Here is a 20,124-nt window from a genome sequence, read left to right on the forward strand (position 1 = left end):
TTCTGTAGTTACATAATTGTGAGACTTCCTTTTTCAACGTTTTTCCTTGTTTTGCAATCCAAATACACATTTCTGTAAGTGGACCGGACACTAGCCTAAGGCTATTGTTCGAAATACTTGTGGTACTGATTCCCAGAACCATTCAATAATCCTCCCTTATGAATCTTATATATAGTGTATGTAATTGGAGACCACCAGTCTGAAACGTATGAAAATATAATAAGTAGGATAAAAATTTTGCTACCAGCCATTGCACTGCTGCGTGAGCATTATCAAAGAGATACAATTTAACAAGAACTAGTTTAAGAAAGGTTTACGTCATAACTGCTGAGGAATTAGGCTAGTCAGTAAAATATAGTTGCCTTTTCTCCAACTTCCGTGAGGTCGCCGGCCGGAAGCTTGGCGAGGTCGCTCGTCAGCTCGCAGGCCTCGAGAACTTGGGTGTAGCGCAGAGGTTCCATTGCTTTCCCAAAGAGCACATTGTCTCGTATGGACATGCTGAAAATGCACGCAGCCTGGGGAACATACGCCACTCGTCCCTGGAACGTACAATTCCAAAGTTACGAAAGCATGCGAAGTCCGAATAATCACAACTACTACTTCTGAAATGTCCAGGGACATGGCCAACATGCTGAATGTTTAATTCGTACTTTAAATCAAGACATCTAGGGGTGTATATGTTCTGTTTGTTTTGCATTATTTCCTTTTATGCTTAATGAAACATGGTAAAACGTTTCCGTAAAACATGTTCTATAACTTCGTTTTTTTAAGGTAGGAATGCTACTGTTTTATACTTTCCGCGTTTGTATTAACTTGCGAAGTCATAAGGAAAACTCTCATCATATGAAAAATGGTTCCGTTGGAACCGTTTGTACAATTCTCTCAAGGAGTCAGCATTTCTGTGGCTTTCTTTTTTAAACACACAGTATGGAAACACGAGAATGTGGTGCCTGGCTCTCGGTGAGAAATTGTGGGAACCAGGCAAGTTGGTATGAACTAGTACTCAGTAAACGATGCAAGTGCACGACTGAGCACAAGAACGACCGAGCACCGAGTCGGACATAACATTAATTGTGAAAAATATTGCCTGATTTGTAAACGAGTAGAGTTTAAAAATTGGCATTATATTAGCGTATTTTCGAGAGAACTCAAGCATATTTTTCAACTGCCCGTAAATTTTACGAAATACTTTGTAACGCGCCAAAAAAAGCAGGAACTACGGCTTCAAATAAGCAAAAAGTGCTTGCCTTGCGTGCAATCTTCAAAGACGTCTAAGCCACCCACGCCAACTTTTCTAACATTTTACACTAAGAAAGTGGTGACCGGCCGCTGAGCCACAAAAGTATCGTTTTTTTTTAGCTCCTTAGAGTACTTACGCAAACATGCATAGTTCCTCGGTGGCGCGGAAGTTCACCCAGTATTGCCTCGAGTAAAGCTGATTTTCCACTTCCAACCAGACCGACCACGCCAACCAATGAACCCGGAGTGAGGCCCAGGTTGACATCATTGATCGCGATCTCCCCTTCAGCAGGATTTTCATGTCTTAGTCCGCTCCACGAAAATTTACATTTGATCAGAAGCACAGTCCCTTTGTTGAGAAAATATTCGTTCCTGTTGTCTTGATCTGGCGAAAGCATGTTGCAATGATTACGCTGGTTGTATATTCAGTGCCACATTTTCTTGTTTATCAGATGTACGTAAACAAGAAAGATCTATGCTTATATATTTCTTTTTTACAGAACAATTGTATCTTATAAACGAACGAAAATTCCAACGTCCGGGAAGTATCCACAAGAACAAAAAAAAATATTCCCGTAATCCATGAAACGGTAGTAATAGCAATATCTTAGCGTTCCATGTAGAGCTCCAACGAAGCTAAATATTCATATGTCTGCCTCAGCGTTTATACCGCACGGAAATGCATTACTACGCGCTCAGTCACACATGGGGTGGGGTAAATATTTTGAGAACCACACAAGAAAAATATATTATTATCCCAAAATCGTATGTTTTCTGTTAAAACCTATACAGCTATAGGAAGCATACTGGCAGGTTTTGTTGGCATGAGGGCAGAGTGTACGGCTGAATGTAGGTGGGTTGAAAGTATTAAAAACAAGCAGGCAGATTTTTTTTTATTTTAAACTGTTCTGCTGTACTTACCGGCTTTAAAATTTGAGTCATCTTTGGTGCTCCCGTCCTGATTTCTTTCTTCAGCAGTAAGAGTTTTTGCGATCTTCTTCAACCCCTGCCATGCCTAAAGAAATTAGGAAAAGCATTTGCGAACGCAAAAACTTCTCAATACTGTCTTCATGAAAGCAACCTTCACATTACAATTAGCACGAGCTGCAATGTTTCATCATAACTGCATGTAAGCCAATTCGATTCGATTCCTTAAAAAGCACACGGTGCGAAAACCTTGGTGGCAAGGCCCCAAGAGTGAACAGGGACTGTCCTCTTAAGGGCGAGTTCTAGCCAACACAGAAGTGAGCCATTAAGTAGCAGCGTGAGATTTAACGGCAGCAAAGATCAATAATCAGAAGTGATAGAATAAATATTGCAAATAATAAGCAAAATATTACAGAACTGTGACATGATAACTTTGTAAAGTTTGGGTTCGAATAAAATAGGCATATTCAATACAGTTATGTAGCCACATTGGATTTCGGCAGCCTCCATGCGCAATGAGGGTGGCCGTGTGCATTTCGAAGGCATTCCCCCCTATCTTATACGTACAACAATTGGACTCCGGGTACTTTCCTGCGAGTACTGCTACGCAAGACGAATCGGAGATCAACAAACAAAATTCTCCATAGGTTTCAACCTTTCCGGCAAAACGTTAGCATTAACGTTTTCCAGTTATTGCAATCACGTCATGTGCACGTACCATGCTTCTGCAGTGTAGATTAGCAGCCATGTTTATAAGGGGGATCTCCACAATAGATAGCACGTAGAGGAAAGAAAATGTATGTTCTGGGGTAAGCTTCGCTGATTCACCCATAGCCACAAGCGTTCCGAAAACTATGACAGTCATCTGCAAAAAAGGAGTTTACAGAAATGTTCGGTCTGAACTAGTTTATTTATACCTAGCCATAGGAAAATCACAGGGGGATGCAACTATATCCTGAGGCAGCATGAAGTCGGCACGTATTCAGGACTTCTTTAGGACCCGTCTTGTTCATGCTCTATTTTTACGGAAATACGACAAGGTACTCTGAATGTTCTTTTAATCGTCACCGAAAGCAGACCGAGATCAGAATTCGCACTCCAGCGAAAGTTTGAAAGCTAAAAAAGTTTCTTATTCTTTACGTTTTCTCACAACTGTATTGAGTGTTTTGCGTCAGTAAAACTTCGACACTAGTTGAAGTCAGAGTACGGAAGTAACTTTCTGTGAATTATGCGTGCGAGCTCCTCACACCACAGTGACCGGAGCAGTCACCATTTTCTGCTGTTTTGGTGTGGTCAAGACGTATAGAGATGGAACGGCGTGTTGCTCTACATTCAAGAGTTTATTTTGTATTAGCAAAGCCTCAAAGTAAAAACTTTATTGCTTTATTACAGTCATTGTAGTTAACTATTTGAGAATGCACGCGTTCAAAGCAGATACGTTAACGACGCATCCGCAATATACCGGGGATGTCCACGTATCCGTCGCAGTTATAATCCACCCACACGGCTGTCAGCACGGTTGTGTTTCAAAATGGTTCTTGCGAAAAAGAAAAAAAAACAATTGATTCGAGGCTTCTTTACCATACGCAAGGACTTATCCACATACGCTAAACAACGCCCAAATTTTGCTGACTTGTCCATAATTTACGTGTCCTACCTTTGGCGTCGAGCCGTTGTTCAGGATAAATTAGAGCCATTCACTAGCTATCGCAAATCATGTGCTTGGCGGTAACGATACAAAAAATGGTTTGTTTTGGAACGGCGTTTGGTAAAGCACCAGGCTAGTATTCGTGTCGCCTGCTTTATTCTGAACTTGTTATGGCTAAGGCTGGGGAAATGGAGGGGTTTCTGTACTCTGACTATGAGTGAATAAACCAGGCCGCATGAAACAGAGCGAACACAATTGAGCGGACGTGAAAGCAATTTTATGCTTACCATAGAGCAGGATGAGTTCTGTACCGAGTCGAGAAAGCCTCCGAACATGTTGGTACCAAACAAGAAAGAACCCTCTTTCTGGCGATATCTCCTCATGACATCGGCCACGTCGTCTTCCCACGCGTAGAATTTGACTAGCCGCACACAGGACAGAGTGTCGGCCATTTTTCTCAGGCGCTCATCACGCCACTTCTTCACAATTTTCTGTAGATCGCACCGTAAGGAAAAAAATGCCAAAGATTCTTTTTGTGGTGGACATGAAATGCGAGCCCTATAATTATTCAACCACTCCAGACAAATTCCGCATGTGGTCATTGCTATGGTATTCTCATTAGAGTCTGTATGATACAGGTCGGTTACCTGTACGTTCGCGATCTCTAACATTTGTACAGACATGCTTAATCTAAACGAATGAGGAGGGTTGTCCATATAGGTAAACAGAATACTCACAAAATTGGACGCAACATACTGTTAACCTTGATGTCATATTCACCACTCGCGGTCGTGTATGTCGTCAGTATGATTGGTATCATTTAAAAGAGCGGAATGCCACTTCCACAATCAAGCTCCATCTCCAAGATGGAATATACAAATACACTGTATCAGGCTGGCATCGTTAACACACAACTTCGGAAATAATATACACACCATCCTAAATCTTACACATGAAGAGCGGTATTGCAGGTGGTAAGCTGCAATACACCAAAACTCGCAAAGCCTTTGACTAGAGTTTTCTGATTGCTGGGTGATGAATGTAGTAAATGTACTAAAAACCTCCTAGACAAATATAACCACTCAGTATTCTACCTACGAGACGAACGTCACAGTGTACCGTTATTATCAACATGTTGCGCATTTTTTTCCTCTCTCTCCGAGCTACTGCCCATATTATTGTGTGTTACTCTAGTCTAAAAGCATCAGGAAATGTTTTACATGAGTTTCGAATGGGGCTGCAGCCTACACAGAGAAAGTAAAAGAAACTAAAGAAAAGTAATCTCACCGAGGTAGAATATAAACATTTGTTTGTACCAAGCGCTGATATTGAAAAAAAAATAAGCAAGAATAAAATTCTAACATTTTAGGTAAGCAACACTGTACGCCCAACGTATTAAATCGGTATATTCGGATTCTTAAAGCCTGCAAATCAGACCAAGAGGAAGTGTAGGGGGCGTGGAAATGACCCGCTTGCTCAACTACCGCAAAAGCACGGACCTGCTATACACTTCCGTATATAAAATTTTTTTTATTTTTTTAGTACAAAATTGATGCTGCTCTTCGGTGCTGCTCGTATTGTTGGATGCGCTGGCTAAATGGCGCTGATCAAATAATAATTGATTCTTTCGGATGGGTGTACAACTCGTTAAATTATTCCATTTTTGCTACGCAGACAAATCTGATAATTCGCAGTTGCAATATCACCCTTCCTCATTTCAGCTGTAATAAACACCTTGATTGCGCAAGCCACCACCACAGTCTCTGCTTTATGATGATACCGATGAATGCAGCCCACCCAAGGCCAACTCACAAAGAGAGATGACTGATGTTTCGATGCCACAAGATACAAGACCATGGTGAACAGCATCCAACCAACGCAGCCAGCGACCGGAAGAACTCCAACTCTGGTGGCCAGCATCCACATAAGAACAGGAAGGCATAGGACGCCAGTGATGTCTCGCGAGAAGAGGATGACGGCGATGTTCAACTTTTCAGCATCTGCAGCTACCATGGAGACAAGGTGTCCCGCTGGAGCCTCGGACAGTGCGCTGGCACTCATTCGTGTCATCTTCAGAAAAAAAATAAAAGTTAAAACATCCGCCAGTAACATTCATGTTACAGCTATAGTTGCGGCTACTTTGAAAGTTTCTGAGATGTTAGACGTAAGAGAAACAGCAACATTTCCGTCAACTTCAAACTTAGGGGACCCACATGCTTGCATATAACGTGAGTTAGAGCGAGAGGTTCGTAATTAGAGTTAAAATGGGCCACGCTATGCATTTTGCGTTTTCGTAAGCACGTCTGGTCTTCGTTTATCCAGAGATATTAGTATAGCGCTGCCCATATGATAGTGCACGATTACTGAAATTTCGTTTCTTGTGATGCACTGCTTTTATTGAGCCCAGAAAATGGCTAAATAGGTCATTCTCGAATGTAACATCCCGCACAAAAGCGAACTTTTCACGGGGAAGAGTGATAACAATGCACCATTGCACATAGTCCCGGTATGCCTTTACCGATGAAGCCGCTAGGTTACAGCCACCACCGACATTTACATCACCCTGTAGGACCCAAAAGTTAGGTTCTTTGACACTCGGTGTATAGGCGTGTAAGCACAAAGAGCACTTAAACCGACGAGAGGGTCAGCAAAACATGGTTACGGTAGCCACAATGAGTACTGTATGAGGTGAGTATTGCTGTAAACATTCTAGGCATTTTAGCTTTTCGGGAGCTCGAATTTACGAAGTTAATAGACCTAAAAAAAGAAGCGCCAGGTTTAAAATACCATGTTAAAAAGGCTGCTGAATAAGGCGCCTCAGTTGCTGGCACTTTTCTTTCAGACACGTTACTTCTTAACACATAAGCAATGCTAAACCCGGACTAGTTATCTTAAGTGAGTTTCTCACGTAGAATACAATAGAGTGTAATAATTAAAAGCTCAGTAAAATGCAACATCGTTTTATTACATAATGATGTTAAAATGCACCCAGAGTAATGAAACCCGCTATAGTACCCATTCCCGTCTGTAATTCATTTTGCCTGTAGCGCGGGCGCACCTCAAAATGTACTCCCCTAAGTTTAGATCAACTACAAAACCAGGCTGCGCAATTGGTTAATAATTTTTTTTTGCCTTTGCTCTGCCAGCTTGTAAAATAAGGCTACCTTAAGATGGGAACCACTCAACTGCAGACGTAAAATAGTACAGTCAAAATTTCCCAGAACGTTTCCTCAATAATGCTGGGATCGACCGAAAATACCGCATTTTTGAGCCAAGTGGCTTATAGCTGTAATAAATTAGGATGAACTACACAGCAATGTGCCCTGATAATTCCTAAAAGCGACAGAAAGACTGCTCCAGAATGAAGTTTACTAAATATTTGTTTCGAATTTCAACATTGAAACTCATTGCCAGAGGAATAGTCTATTCAGCTTAACAATAACGTTTTTTTTTCTCATTCATCGCCAAGGCAGTCCCTGCTTTTCAACCTACCGTGGATGAGTACTCTAGAAAACAGCACAACTGTTTGTATTACAGTATTTATTCAGCCGTTCTGGTAATGTTGCATTTACCCTATACAAAAAGGGCAAATGCATTCTGCGTAAACACTGTTCCACCAAAGGCGAAATCTGCGTAACAGCGGAGCTCTGGTTTGTCTTTACGAAGATTCAGCTTAGCTTATGCTTCTCGTGCCCAATGTTGGAGTTATCTAATTGTCATATAATTGTCATATAATTTGCTTCATGATACGCTCGATAACGCGATAGTAAATCCACCTTCTATAATAATATTCCCTTAGTAGACGGCCATGATTCACTGCTGAACTAGCAATGTAGGAAAGCCGGCTGAAAATGACAAAGCATGCAGCGATTTGTTTAAAGTCGGCTTCACTTCTATACAGTAATGCATTGTTGAGAAGATATTTTGTCAGGGGCAATATATGCTGTCATATCAAAATATGAAGTGACTAGTCCTTTCTTTATTTCCCTATGTTTTCTTTAATACCGGAAGCCGGTAAGTTAGGGCCCGTAGAAAACACTCCCGGGGGGAGCCTGACAGCATGCCAGCAGAGAAACGCGTGAAGACGAGAGCCAGAACAGATCAGTTGTAAATATACAAACCCACACTGCTACTTCTTCCAACGTTATTAGTATGATTGTGGGCGGCAGTCAGGAAAGGGTGCATGCTGCGATAAGCGAATCTTATATGTCTGGTGTTTCATGTATTTCTGTCGTCTAACTACAACTCCAGAATGGCCACGTGTATTCAAGACTGAGGAGTTCTATAGCGGGAGGCGTTGGAAAGCAAACTATCAGTGTAGTGCCTTCTCATGTTTCAAACAACCTATTGAAGCCCAAGGCATCCTATGCGTAAAGTGCTGGAAAACGCACATCCCAGTGTTTCGAAACAACCTATGATATTATTGGTGACCGCGCACTGATACATCGCACGGGGGTTTTCAGTTTCCTCACGAAAGAAGCTCAGAACCTCGTCTAGGGCACGGCACACGCCCCAACCACATCAAGAAATTATTTTTTTCACGGACCCGGTTCAACTTACAGGAATATTGGACCAAGCGTGGGCTGTTGTTCCTTGCATTTTGCTGTGCGTGTGCACAGACGTATTGCGGCTAAACCGGCTTTAAGGTAAATGCTCTGGAGACTACAAATGGAACTGTTTGTGCCTTTCGTAGCGAAAGCTACACTATGCCATCTCCGGCAGTCTTCGCGGGGTGACCATTTTTGCCCTTGAGCGGTAGAGGTTAAACCAAACCCCCTTCCGCATGCGCCCGGCACGGATGAAGGGGCCCGATATCTTGGAGAGATAGGCGGCAGGGGAGAGATAGGCGTGTGAGGGACATGGGACAGGAAGGCAGGAAGGCTGCCTCTGCAGCGATGAGCGCGCCGGGAACCGTGTGCGATAAAGGAAGGCGAACATCCAGCACGGGTCCCTCGTACAGCGACGAGGCTTAAACAACGCCGTGAGGCAAAAAAAAAAAGAAAAACGCTACTGTTACGTACAGCTTTGCTACCTTCAAGTCTCACGCACTAGTTTGAGCTCCCTTCATTTCTTTAGGGGATGGTCGCCTTCAAGGCAAAAAAAATTGATTATACCTTTAGAAGTAAGTTCTGCGTTACTTCTCGGTTGTTAGCTAAAAAGTTTCATTTTTTTACTTTAACAACGTGGCATGTCTCATAATTTATGCTTCTGCAGTACCCCACAAAAATATTTCGGTTCTCAACTGTCCTAATAATATTGATGTAATAGCTTACAAGGCCTAGACTACGCAACAAAACAAAAATTAGGCTGTGACAAACTTCCTTAATCGTCTTTTTGAATAATGGGTATGAGTTTCGCGCTTTGAGAAGAGTGAATCGAAATACTCGCCTTCGAGAACAACGCCGCCTGCGTTAGGAACTTCAGTTGTACTCCTAGTCGACGTGCTAGGTATTCTACAAAACCCGCAAGACAGACTTCTGCAGCGCAGGCCGCTATGAAGAGCATCATAACAGTACTGATCCTCTTGTTGGCGATGTCGTCAATCATAGCTCTGAATGAAAAGTACCAGTGTAAAATCTCGTCAACTACATTCCCTAGTCTTAACACTTTAAATTCTCCTCAACAACGTTAAACTTGTAGTAACATGTGCAATGCTAAAATTGTAAACGCCATGATCAAGACAAAATCAAAGTTTACCAAAAAAGATAGCGATGTCGGATTAGCAACACGCATCTTTTAAGAACAACTTCGAAAAATTTAGGGAGACAATATTAAAAATACTTGTCATACTTGTGACCCAACCGCCGCTTTCTTTCATTTTTTATAGACATCGAAGAAGCCCGTTTCGGCAATCGGAGGCCGTGAACAAATGAACAGGATAAAAATTATGATATTGCAAATGTGGCCCTGCCGCCTCCTTATTTCGATCAAGCGGTTTAGGGGCTCTCAGGAAGTCGACACACTGATTATTCTGGGTTAAAATAGTTACGTTTTAGCAATGGCGGACATTGTCCAGTGGGAAATTGAAAAATTCGTGATCTATTATATTAAAGACACCGTTTTCGGGGCCGCATCGTCTTGATGGGGCGAATTCTGAAAGCGTACTTCCTTCAAAATATTATCAGGACGCTTATTGTCCCCGTTGCATCTTCAGCGTACCGGTGAAGCTGTACCGCGGGGTAGCTGAGGTTTAAATGAAACGCAGTATTATATGCTTAATAAAGCCACACAAGAAAAGACCCAGGGGTAAAGTACGGTATACAGATTGTCATGCGCGTTTGAAAACTCCTTCAACAATAAAGATAGCCGAATCGTCATGATGCATCCCATTAACCATTATTATTGTTTATGCGGATATCCTCCTGTTTTATTCGGAAGTTTTTTTTTAAACCTCAGTGAAGAAAAATGTGTAACCCTGAGCAACGAAGAGTCGCTTCCAGTATGACATCCCACTTGCCACGGGTTGAATGCACCATAACAAACTAATAACATTATTTCACAAAAACACACACGCCTTCATGCTCGCAGAATCACATCATAAAAACAAATGTGAGTAAATAAAGAGACCTGTTTTTTTCAGACGGGCAGTATGGACACTGAAAGAAAGAAAGTGGCAGAAAATTTTAAAGTATATTTTTATAAGAATGTAAAAATTAATCACTTCTTTCGTCTAGGCGCTCATAGGGAGATCACCTCCCCTACGCCGCGCCTGCGCCTAGATACAGTGGTGACGCCTCCTGGATGCGCGGTTTCGCCGACCTTGCGAAAGGAATCTAGGGGTGAACCAAGCAATGATCTGCCAATCAGAGGGAACCACTCCGTGACCAGGTGTCGTTTACCCGAGTTACTCATCTGGAGCTCCGGAGAGAATTCCGCTCTACTCATGCGATGCATTTCTATACGTCAGGTTGACACCATACTCTTTAGTTAGCGTTCCCCAGTTAGGAATTTTGCCACGCTTACGGCGCCATTTTTTATTGTTTTATTATGATCATCATCACCATCCTCTCTACGTCCACTGCAGGGCAAAGGCCTCTCCCATTATTCTCCAATTACCCCGGTCCTGTGCCAACTATGACCAATTTATCCCCGCAAACTTCTTGATCTCATCTGCCCATCTAACTCTCTGCCGCCCTCTGCAACACTTGCCTTCTCCAGGGATCTACCCTTAATGACCAATGATTATCTTGCCTTCGCATTATATGCCCTGCCCAAGTCCATTTCTTCTTCTTAATTTCTACTAATATGTCCTGAACACGCGTTTGTTACCTGACCCACTTTGCTCTCTTCTTGTCCCTTAATGTTACACATATCATCTTCCGCTCTATTGCCTGCTGAGTCGTTCTCAATTTAAGTTGAACCCTCTTAGTGAGCCTTAAAGTTTCCTCCCGTAGGTGAGTCCCGGTAACCAAAAACCAAGGCGCAATGCTACTTTCTGTGCCAGCTTGAAGTAGCGGTTTTTACTTGCCTGTTCATGAAGATCTCTAAGTATGAATGACATCCCGAATCTTTTTTTCTCAACCGAAACTCTAGTTGTGTGACGTGCGCAGTCGGTGCTGTTGCCGTACGCCAATACCCTCCGCCTCCTCAGATATCTGTGGTCTTTCCTCGCCCGCAGCTACAGGCCCGTCCCACAAGTGGCGCGTCAGATCACGCCATACACCCAGCCAATTACGGGCGCTTCCTTCCTCCGGATAAAGAAAGGGAGGTTCCCTCTCTCCGGGTGCGTTTATCGGCAGCCAGTTCCAAGACGGTTGCGCCATGGGTAGGCAGTGCTTGGTCGGCTCAGTTTGTGGAACTGAATCTTATTTTGGGTGATGCATTAGTCTGACATTCTCAAATCACTCGTGGGGGTTTACTATGGCGAAACCTCTCAGAGTGGAACCTAGTGACCACCGATTAAAGTATTATCATTATTTGATAAATTTACTGCCACCAATCACAAACACTTCCCATTTCTTACAGTATACTCTTCCAGAAGAATCATAGTCTCCTCAACCAAACCATTTGTCTTTATCATCATCATAAACAACAGACTACTCTGCTCGACGGCAGCACGACGGCCTCTCCCATTGATCCCCGCCCGCTCCTTTTCTGCGGTGCTCAAATTCATTCCTTGACACCGAATTTTCCCATTTCAACCTTCCAGTAGGTTATTAGGCTTCCTTTTCTCTTCACCAGTCTCTTGGTACCCATTCTGTGATTCTGGAGGTCCATAGGTTGTCGTTTTTTCTGACCCCGTGATGAGGACAAGTCTATTTCTTTTTCTACATTTGAAGTTAAACATCATCTACTAGAGTAAGTTCCCTGATTTAGGAAGCTCGTTTCCAGTCCCTAGGTGTCACTTTTATTATTCTTCGTTAAATGGCCCGTTAGGCCAGCCTATGGTTGCTTTCCAATTATTTAGGAAGGCGCAACATTTCCGCTCCGTATGTCATCACCGACCTTCGGAATTGGTTGCATAATCTTCATTTCAGTGATAGAGGTAGCTTACTTTTCATTATTTAGGACGTCTTGCATATTGTATCCCAGTCCATACTTACTCCGTGCAGAATTTCTCTGACGTGTTCGGGGTCAGGACTGATAGCCTGTCCGAGGTAGTTATATTTTTTAACATGTTTTGGTGCTTCGTTAGATGTTCTAAAGAGGGCGGTTTCGGAAAGTTTTCCATCATTACTTTAGGTTTATTCGTATTCATTTTCAGCCCTGTAGCCGTGCTTTCTCATTGTAGTTCCTCAAGCATTTGTGCAAGGTTTCTGCAGCATCAGTTAAGAAGACTATACCGCCTGCATACCTCAAAGATCCTGTTTTTCTCACAGTCACGTTTTCTCAATAGCAACTCAAGAAGATCTGTGAACAGTTGTGGCATGATGGTATGTTCCTGCCTTACTCTTTTTTGGGTCGGCAATTACTCACTTTGCTTCTAAAGGATTATCCTTCCCGTACATCCATTATATAAGTCGTCTTGAAGTCTTGTGAAGTTCGCTTCTATTCGCTGATCTTGTAATGCATTGAGCACTTTTGCGATGTGTACGGAATGAAACACTTTTTTCAATGTCTCTAAAGGCCATGTAAAATAAAAATAATACTCTGCGGATTTTTCTGTAATTTAATTAAAGACATCGATGTGATCTACTGTTGAGTATCCTCTCCTCTACTTATCCCGCACTTTTGGGTTTCAGGAATCAGGACTGTCACTTTTACATTTACCTATAACTTTGCTGAACTGCTTCTATACTACTGAGAGTACACTGATGGGCCTGACATTCTGCAGCTTTTTGGTATCTCCCTTGCAATGGATCAGAATTATGTATACCTCCTTTCCCGATTCAGAAGGGGCCGATTAATAAACAACACGTTTGTCAAAAACAACCATGTCTTTTTTGTGCCATAACACTACAAGTGTCGTATGCACCCCTGTTGCAACAGAAGAGGAGTTGGCAAATTTTTGTAGTTAGGTAACGTAACTTATGCCAGCAGGTACTAGCGCTGGTGTCAGTTCCGGTGAAACAAATGACGTGTTGTCTGGGCATCCCATTTACTTCCGTATTTTGCCGACGCATATAAGGGCGCGCTATTTAGTCAACCTTGCAATAAAGCGCCTTCTCTTCACAATAACGTTAACTAGAAGGATCATGCATAAAAACTGTAGTTTCTGACTGACTCACTCGAATAGCGGGACACGGATTATTAGAGAGGCGAAGTAAGCGAATCCTGTGAGCATCATCCAGAGGGCTTCGCACCACAGCACACGCAAGAAGGCTATCGTAATACGTGTTCCTGCATTTGCACCACTCCTGAAATAAAATTAATTGTCACTGTCAGGCTCTTTTCTACTAATTTCGCTACTCCTTTGCGAATAATCTGTAGCCAAAACTTTTCCACGGTGAATAGGCAAAAACCGAAAATACGACAACAGAAAAAACAATCAAAGGCAGCTGGCGAAGCACTCAAGAACATTGCCAGCTTACCATAACTATTGCAACACCCGCAGTCACGCAATCTTTTGGGGCTTTTGGGAGAAACAATCATACTATCCATCCACATACATAGTCAATCAATTATTATACGATGAAAGAAACCTTAAATTATTCCCAGGAATGTATCTCAATGGGAACTTGCGCCTAAATGTTTTAGCGGATACCTTGATAGCGCGGGTATTACCTCTGATGGGCCCAAATGACTATGACCTACGGGTGAAGATAGCAGTGTACCTAAAATGAGGACAAGCACACGAGCGCAAATTTTAATTCACATATGAGGTTACATTCGCCTCCCCATTTTTTGTCAGGCCCAATGCTCTACTTGCGCGTCATCGTCCTTTCGATACGAACTATTTCTAAGGTGTGTCGTGATTGTGTTGCCGGTTCCAGTCTACCGATCCGTAGACATTTGCAAGAAATGTCCTAAAGAGAGTTAACAAATGCCGGTTAAACCATCCACTAAACGTTTCTTCTTCCAACTGCACAGAGGGACACTGCCGCTGAAACTATGGCTGCAAGAAAAGGGAATTTTTGTGCCCTGGGTCGTCAACTGTGCCTTTTGTCATAAGCCGGAAACAGTCGAACACATTTTCTTGAATCACTCCGATGGTTTGTTCTATTGGGACATTCTCCACCGAACACTTAAGAAGGCATTAGCGGTCACACAGTATGCTATACGTTCCTTGCCTACTGACAGTGAAGAGGGCTTTCCTTTGGACATGTTCATGCTCCTCAGCCCGCATAGCCTGTGAAAACCCCGTTTAGATGTCAGGCATGCATCAAAATGGACGGCCTTCTAAGGAATATTTCACTGAGAGTGTTGCCTACTTCAGAAGATGTATTCAATCTAGAGGAAGAGCAACCCAGCTATGTGCACGTACTAGACACCCTGGTAACCATGAGACGCTTTTAAGATAGCCGCACCGGCCAAAGTGTATTTGTTGATGTTGGGTTTTTACCTTGAAGTGTTTTATGCATGTCTCTGTTTTGTGTTGTATCAAGCTGGTAATAAAGGAAAAAATAATAAAAATAAAGCCCTTTTCGCTGCTATCGTATTGGTCCCTGTCCTAAAAATCAATAATCTCTACCTCAACCTTTTTTGTATTTATTTCTCGACAGCACAATAATAAGTTTGCAGCGACACAAATTTTCCTGTCTCGCTAAAAAAAGCATGCAAACCACACGTGTATTTTTATATTGAATTGAAAATCTTTGAAACATTCACACACGATATTCCCTATAAGAAAAAACAGAAATGTAGGTCTTACCAATCGGGTTTCAGAGAGGAATACAGACGATTCACAAGGAGTCGGCACTTCAACCTTGTTACGTTTGGACGGATATCCTCTTGAACAATTTCTGCTCGACGCACAAAGTTTACGATGTGCCTTGACAAAAGTAATATAAATGGCTCATTACGACAAAATTAAGCCTCTACATATACAAAGCTACATTATAGGTTAGAGTCGGCTACAATAGCGTCACTCAAAGGAAACATTCAAGCTACTAGAATGGCCGAAATGCGACTGTATTGAGGGTACATGCGTATCTTCCGCTTTTAATAAAACTGCTTTAGATTTGTTATGTAGACGTTTTCTGCATCCTTGTATAAATGTTGTCTTTAAAACACCCCAAAGCCCTTCATATTCGTGTTGCCTAACCACTAGAGATATAATGCACAGAACTAGCCCTCTTCGAAATTGCGCAAAATGAACAAAATAATTATTCTTCAATTCATTTTTGCCCTCAAAGTACAAATTTGGCAACATGCTGTTTGGTCATTTTCCTTTTCTTGATACTTATTTCTCCCACATTTTAATTAGATGCTCTCTGTGAAGGGAAAACGTTCGAAAAAGTCATCAGTAAAAAAAATATTTTGATATGTCCCCACTGCAAAAGAAATAAAATCGAAAAGTGATGTACAAGCGCACTTACGTTATTGCAGCCAATCCCACCAGTCTTGCCAACGGACTCAAAGTTTCCTCATCCGCAGCCTTGTTTACCTTCACAAAGAAAAGAACAGCTCACAAGTCACCTTTACAGCTGTACTTCAAAGCCGCTGCACAGAAAGAAATATTTCCTTAGAGAGCTGCTAATGGTATACCTAACCACTATCTGTTACAGCAGTGCATTTCAAAATACCAGAGGGGGACATGGGGCCAACAGGGTATTTCAGTGCATCCAGACCATTGTGTACAGAAGTTCCATATAAATTGAATTATACGGAGGAGGTATTTTGCTAAGCAAACTTTAAAAAATGTTTTCAAACTCCTCGACGCTTCAATAAAACCACCAGCGAGAAAACTAATTCACTCTCACTGCATTCTTCAAGAAGGGTCATCTGATGGACGTTAAATAGTACAAACCCATCACAATACGGTCTGCTGTGGGATGCCTACTAACAATAGCTCGGACATAATGTGTGATACTAGATTTCGAGAAATGTAGAAGACACCATGAATGTAATAAACGTTATTGACGAACGAATGCGGAAAACGCTAGGCGAGAATCTGCTGACTTCGCTGCAAATGTAGACGAAAGATGATAGTCACCTGCAAATCCCACCACCCCACCACGTAAACGCCTCTCTTCGCTCCCAGCTCACCTGTAAAGCTCCTCCGCCTCCCTTTAGAGTCCCCCACTATAAACAGGGAAGATGTTTGGTAAAGCCCATTCTATTTTCCCGAGTTCCGCGGTTCGCGCCCCATCTCTTGGAGCATTTCGTTACTGTTGAACTTGGAACGCCGCACGTGATCTGGGGTCGCCACCTGCTGTCTGTAATCTTCGGATTAAATATATTTCTTGAGGCATATTGCTTTTATTGGCTATCGCAAAAATTAGGAATTCATGCATATTTATTAAACCAACACTGCAGATACCACATATGTATGAATGGCTTGCCTCAAATATGCCTAACGTTTTCTTTTTCCAGAACAATGTTTGCAAGCATGAAATGTGTTTTGAGAGTCAGGTGTTGAGAAAAGCTTTACCTATATAAACCTTTCTTTCAAACATTCTAGCTTTTGACCGACAAGCTGAATCTACGGATAGACAGCCAGACATACATACATACATACATACATACATACATACATACATACATACATACATACATACATACATACATACATACATACATACATACATACATACATACATACATACATACATACATACATACATACATACATACATACATACGGACAGACTCACCAATAATTTTGGGTACAAGTAGCACAAGAATGACTATCGTGTTTAAAATATGGAAGACCGCCTGAATATAAAAGACGTTACTGATGAATTTATTAACATTCCCGCCACGAAAACAGCTCATTGCTCATATGTGTAGTACTGATCAATTAATAACACTCCGGCCACGAAAGCAAGCTTAGTGCCCTCATGGGTAGTGTAACGCCCTGCAAGGGCGCATACATGCATACATACATGATAAAGTTGAGTGTACTTGGACATGAGGGCACTAAGCACAGGATGCGTTCACGGAACGAAGTTGGCGGTGGGAGCGCGCAGCCTTCAGCGGTGAATTTGGAACCGAAAGCCTGGCGACTACAAACAAGCCCACAGAACCTCACCACTTATTATTTATTTTAGGTAATGTGTTGGTGTTACACTTTGGTATTTTTTATTATTTAGCTATTTTACTGACTTTTGACTATTAAAAATGACCCAATTTTGCTTGGCAATATTTATAATGACTGCATGCTTAAACCACTCCAGGACACTTTGTAAAATCCCGCCGTCATCCCCCTTACTATAGAATATGTGGCCACAGCATCACAAACATATATGCCAAAGGTCTGCAGTAGTTACTCTCTTCTTATCTACAAGCCTGGTCTTTGTAAGCTCTCATGAGAGCCAAAACCGATGTAGTCCTATGATTTTTAGGTGTGATGCATTATTCCAAGCCGACATTCTGCTTCAAAAAGCCCCTTTTGCATTTTAAAGCTTTACTGATATCGTCCTCCTTTCAACTTCCAGTTGGGTTGACTGAGTTTTTTCTTCAACTCGGTTAACGCAGCGCCACAGCTTTCCCATAAGTTATGACAGGAAGTAGGCATTGCTTCTATAGCATTGTTTCCTTGTAAGTACTTAACGGCTTTTCATTACTTCATAGCGCTTACCGAATTCCCCTCAGCTCACACTGATTTTACGTCCAATTTTACTCTCGTGGTTGGGATGAGCACAGAAAACTTGAACAATATAGTAACATGTATCCACCCTTTTAAAAAAGTCCCTACTTAGAACGTGTTGGACTGCTCGGAAGCGTATTCACGCGCCTTAACCTTGTTGAACCTATAGCGTCTTATATGACAGACTCCGGTGATGCAACAGATGTCGTAGAGAATTAGCTTTATAATACCGCGCAAAGTGGATTTGCTGCACACTTACTAACCTTGCTTCTGCTTACTTCTCACTTTTTCCACGTTCTTACTAAACTTGCTTGATCGTTGCACTGAGTCACTCTTCCTTAACCTTAGCACTTTTTTGGTAAGGCGACTACCATGTGACCAGTACCGTCAGCAGCAGCACCACCACCAAATTATGAGCTAGTAGCATGATAACGGTTCACGTTAACAAATGCAGTGAATTTTACAAACGTTTTGCGGATCTGAAAGTCTTGTCACAGGTTTGGTGCTGTACTCTGCAACCTTCCCTGGCTTTCGTCACAATGAGGTAACTAGTTTTTGAACTTCAGAATCGTTTAAACACCCGCCGTATTGGGAGTCGGACACTCCTTCTAGCAGGTACGCTGCTAAGAAACACCATTCGGTAAGCTCAAGCGGGTACGCTCGTCAAACCGGGAACGCATTGCATTACAATTGTCGCAATAACAACTCTCGAACACCCCATAAACAGCTTTCTTAATTACTTGGAAGAGATGTGCATCTCCACCGGCATGATTTCAATTATTCTGGAGCCCAAAAATACTCACCTGGGCGGTAGATTTGTCGAGCACGGGGCTAGTACGAAAGCAGGCGCATAGAAAGCTTCCGAGAGCTGTAAAAGCTATCATTGAGCACAGCGCAGTCTCCAAGTACACTTCATCGTGGGGTTCGCGAGGAATTATCTGAGGGAAAATGCGAGGAACATGCATCGGCAAGAGTTTCAGATGCAGTTAAAGTGTGTCAGGTTACGTGTACCCTAAGTACGTTCGGTGCGCGTATTAAAATCGAACGACAAATGTGGACACATTCCATGCTCTTTAAAACTTCAACAATACTGCAGAATTCTGCAAGTTATGGTGTGAGAGCACTGGCATATTTCCTTTTATCTAGCCGAAGTCTAACTGAAAATTTTCAAACGCATCCCTGGATGAGGGGCGAATATTTTAATCTCCTTCTTCAACCAGAGTAACTGTAGTCACAATGTTTGTTCGTTCACGAAAATCATGCCTGCTGACAAGCAATACGCATTTCTTTAGTGGCCTTATTAGTGAACAAGAAGTGCGACTAGGGTACTTTGGAAATAGAGATTGAGAAGGTAAAATTTTGTGAATAGAGATGTTGTGGAACAAATACACCAAAATGGGGAATTAGGTTTTGAAAAACTTCTATAAAAGGTATCTACGGAACCTTCTTCCCGCACTCACGAGACTATATTGTAATCATAGATGGCGTTCCTGCATACGCGTATTCTGTCCTGCTAACAACAGGTAGCAGCGCTCAAGGTCGCATATTATTCTAGAGTTAGGAAGTCAGAGTTATTGTAGCGACATTTTTTTGCGCGAACATCTCATGGATGCTTTCTACATTCAAACGATTAGCGGGTGCCACTCGTTAACTCCTTTTTAAACCTTCGTGTAAGCGAGTTGGTACATTAACCTGCCTCTAAAGAAGAAACCCAATCAACGTTGTTTATTCTTGGCCGTAATTTAGTTTTCCACGAAATTATTCTTGATATGAAACCACCTCAGGACCTGTTGCTGTGACAGCTGTTTATTCAGAATTTTCGAAACGGCGCGCACCGGAGCATTCACTTCGAAGTGTCCTACGGAATTTATGAATTGAGAAAAGCTTATTCGACATAACCCATGGTAGAAAATTTCAATTTAGGTGTGTATGTATGTAAGTATGTATGTATGTGTATGTATGTATGTATGTATGTACGTACGTACGTACGTATGTATGTATGTATGTGTGTATGTATGTAGGTATGTATGTATGTATGTATGTATGTATGTATGTATGTATGTATGTATGTGTGTATGTATGTATGTATGTATGTATGTATGTATGTATGTATGTATGTATGTATGTATTATATTACGCCTGTTCTATGGCGGTCACACTTTGGTGGAACACGGGAGCG

At 42.1% G+C, this 20,124-nt stretch overlaps 1 protein-coding gene across 1 annotated transcript in view; it reads right to left on the reverse strand.

Moving 5' to 3' along the window:
• Positions 1–344: 344 nt before the first annotated feature.
• LOC144139819 (multidrug resistance protein mrp-7-like) overlaps positions 345–20,124 on the reverse strand; it is a 45,430-nt gene continuing 25,650 nt past the window's right edge. Inside the window, exons 5-15 of the mRNA XM_077672072.1 lie at positions 18,749–18,883; positions 15,733–15,800; positions 15,066–15,185; positions 13,483–13,611; positions 9,203–9,365; positions 5,627–5,884; positions 4,102–4,305; positions 2,885–3,031; positions 2,161–2,254; positions 1,377–1,624; positions 345–539 (exon numbers count right to left, since the gene is read on the reverse strand). Coding sequence (XP_077528198.1) covers positions 345–539; positions 1,377–1,624; positions 2,161–2,254; positions 2,885–3,031; positions 4,102–4,305; positions 5,627–5,884; positions 9,203–9,365; positions 13,483–13,611; positions 15,066–15,185; positions 15,733–15,800; positions 18,749–18,883 — 1,761 coding nt within the window. The remainder of the gene's footprint in view (positions 540–1,376; positions 1,625–2,160; positions 2,255–2,884; positions 3,032–4,101; positions 4,306–5,626; positions 5,885–9,202; positions 9,366–13,482; positions 13,612–15,065; positions 15,186–15,732; positions 15,801–18,748; positions 18,884–20,124) is intronic.

Source organism: Haemaphysalis longicornis, unplaced genomic scaffold (assembly GCF_048455015.1).
Source record: "Haemaphysalis longicornis isolate Haplotype H1 unplaced genomic scaffold, Haemaphysalis longicornis Haplotype H1 scaffold_5, whole genome shotgun sequence".
Lineage (NCBI taxonomy): Eukaryota > Metazoa > Arthropoda > Arachnida > Ixodida > Ixodidae > Haemaphysalis > Haemaphysalis longicornis.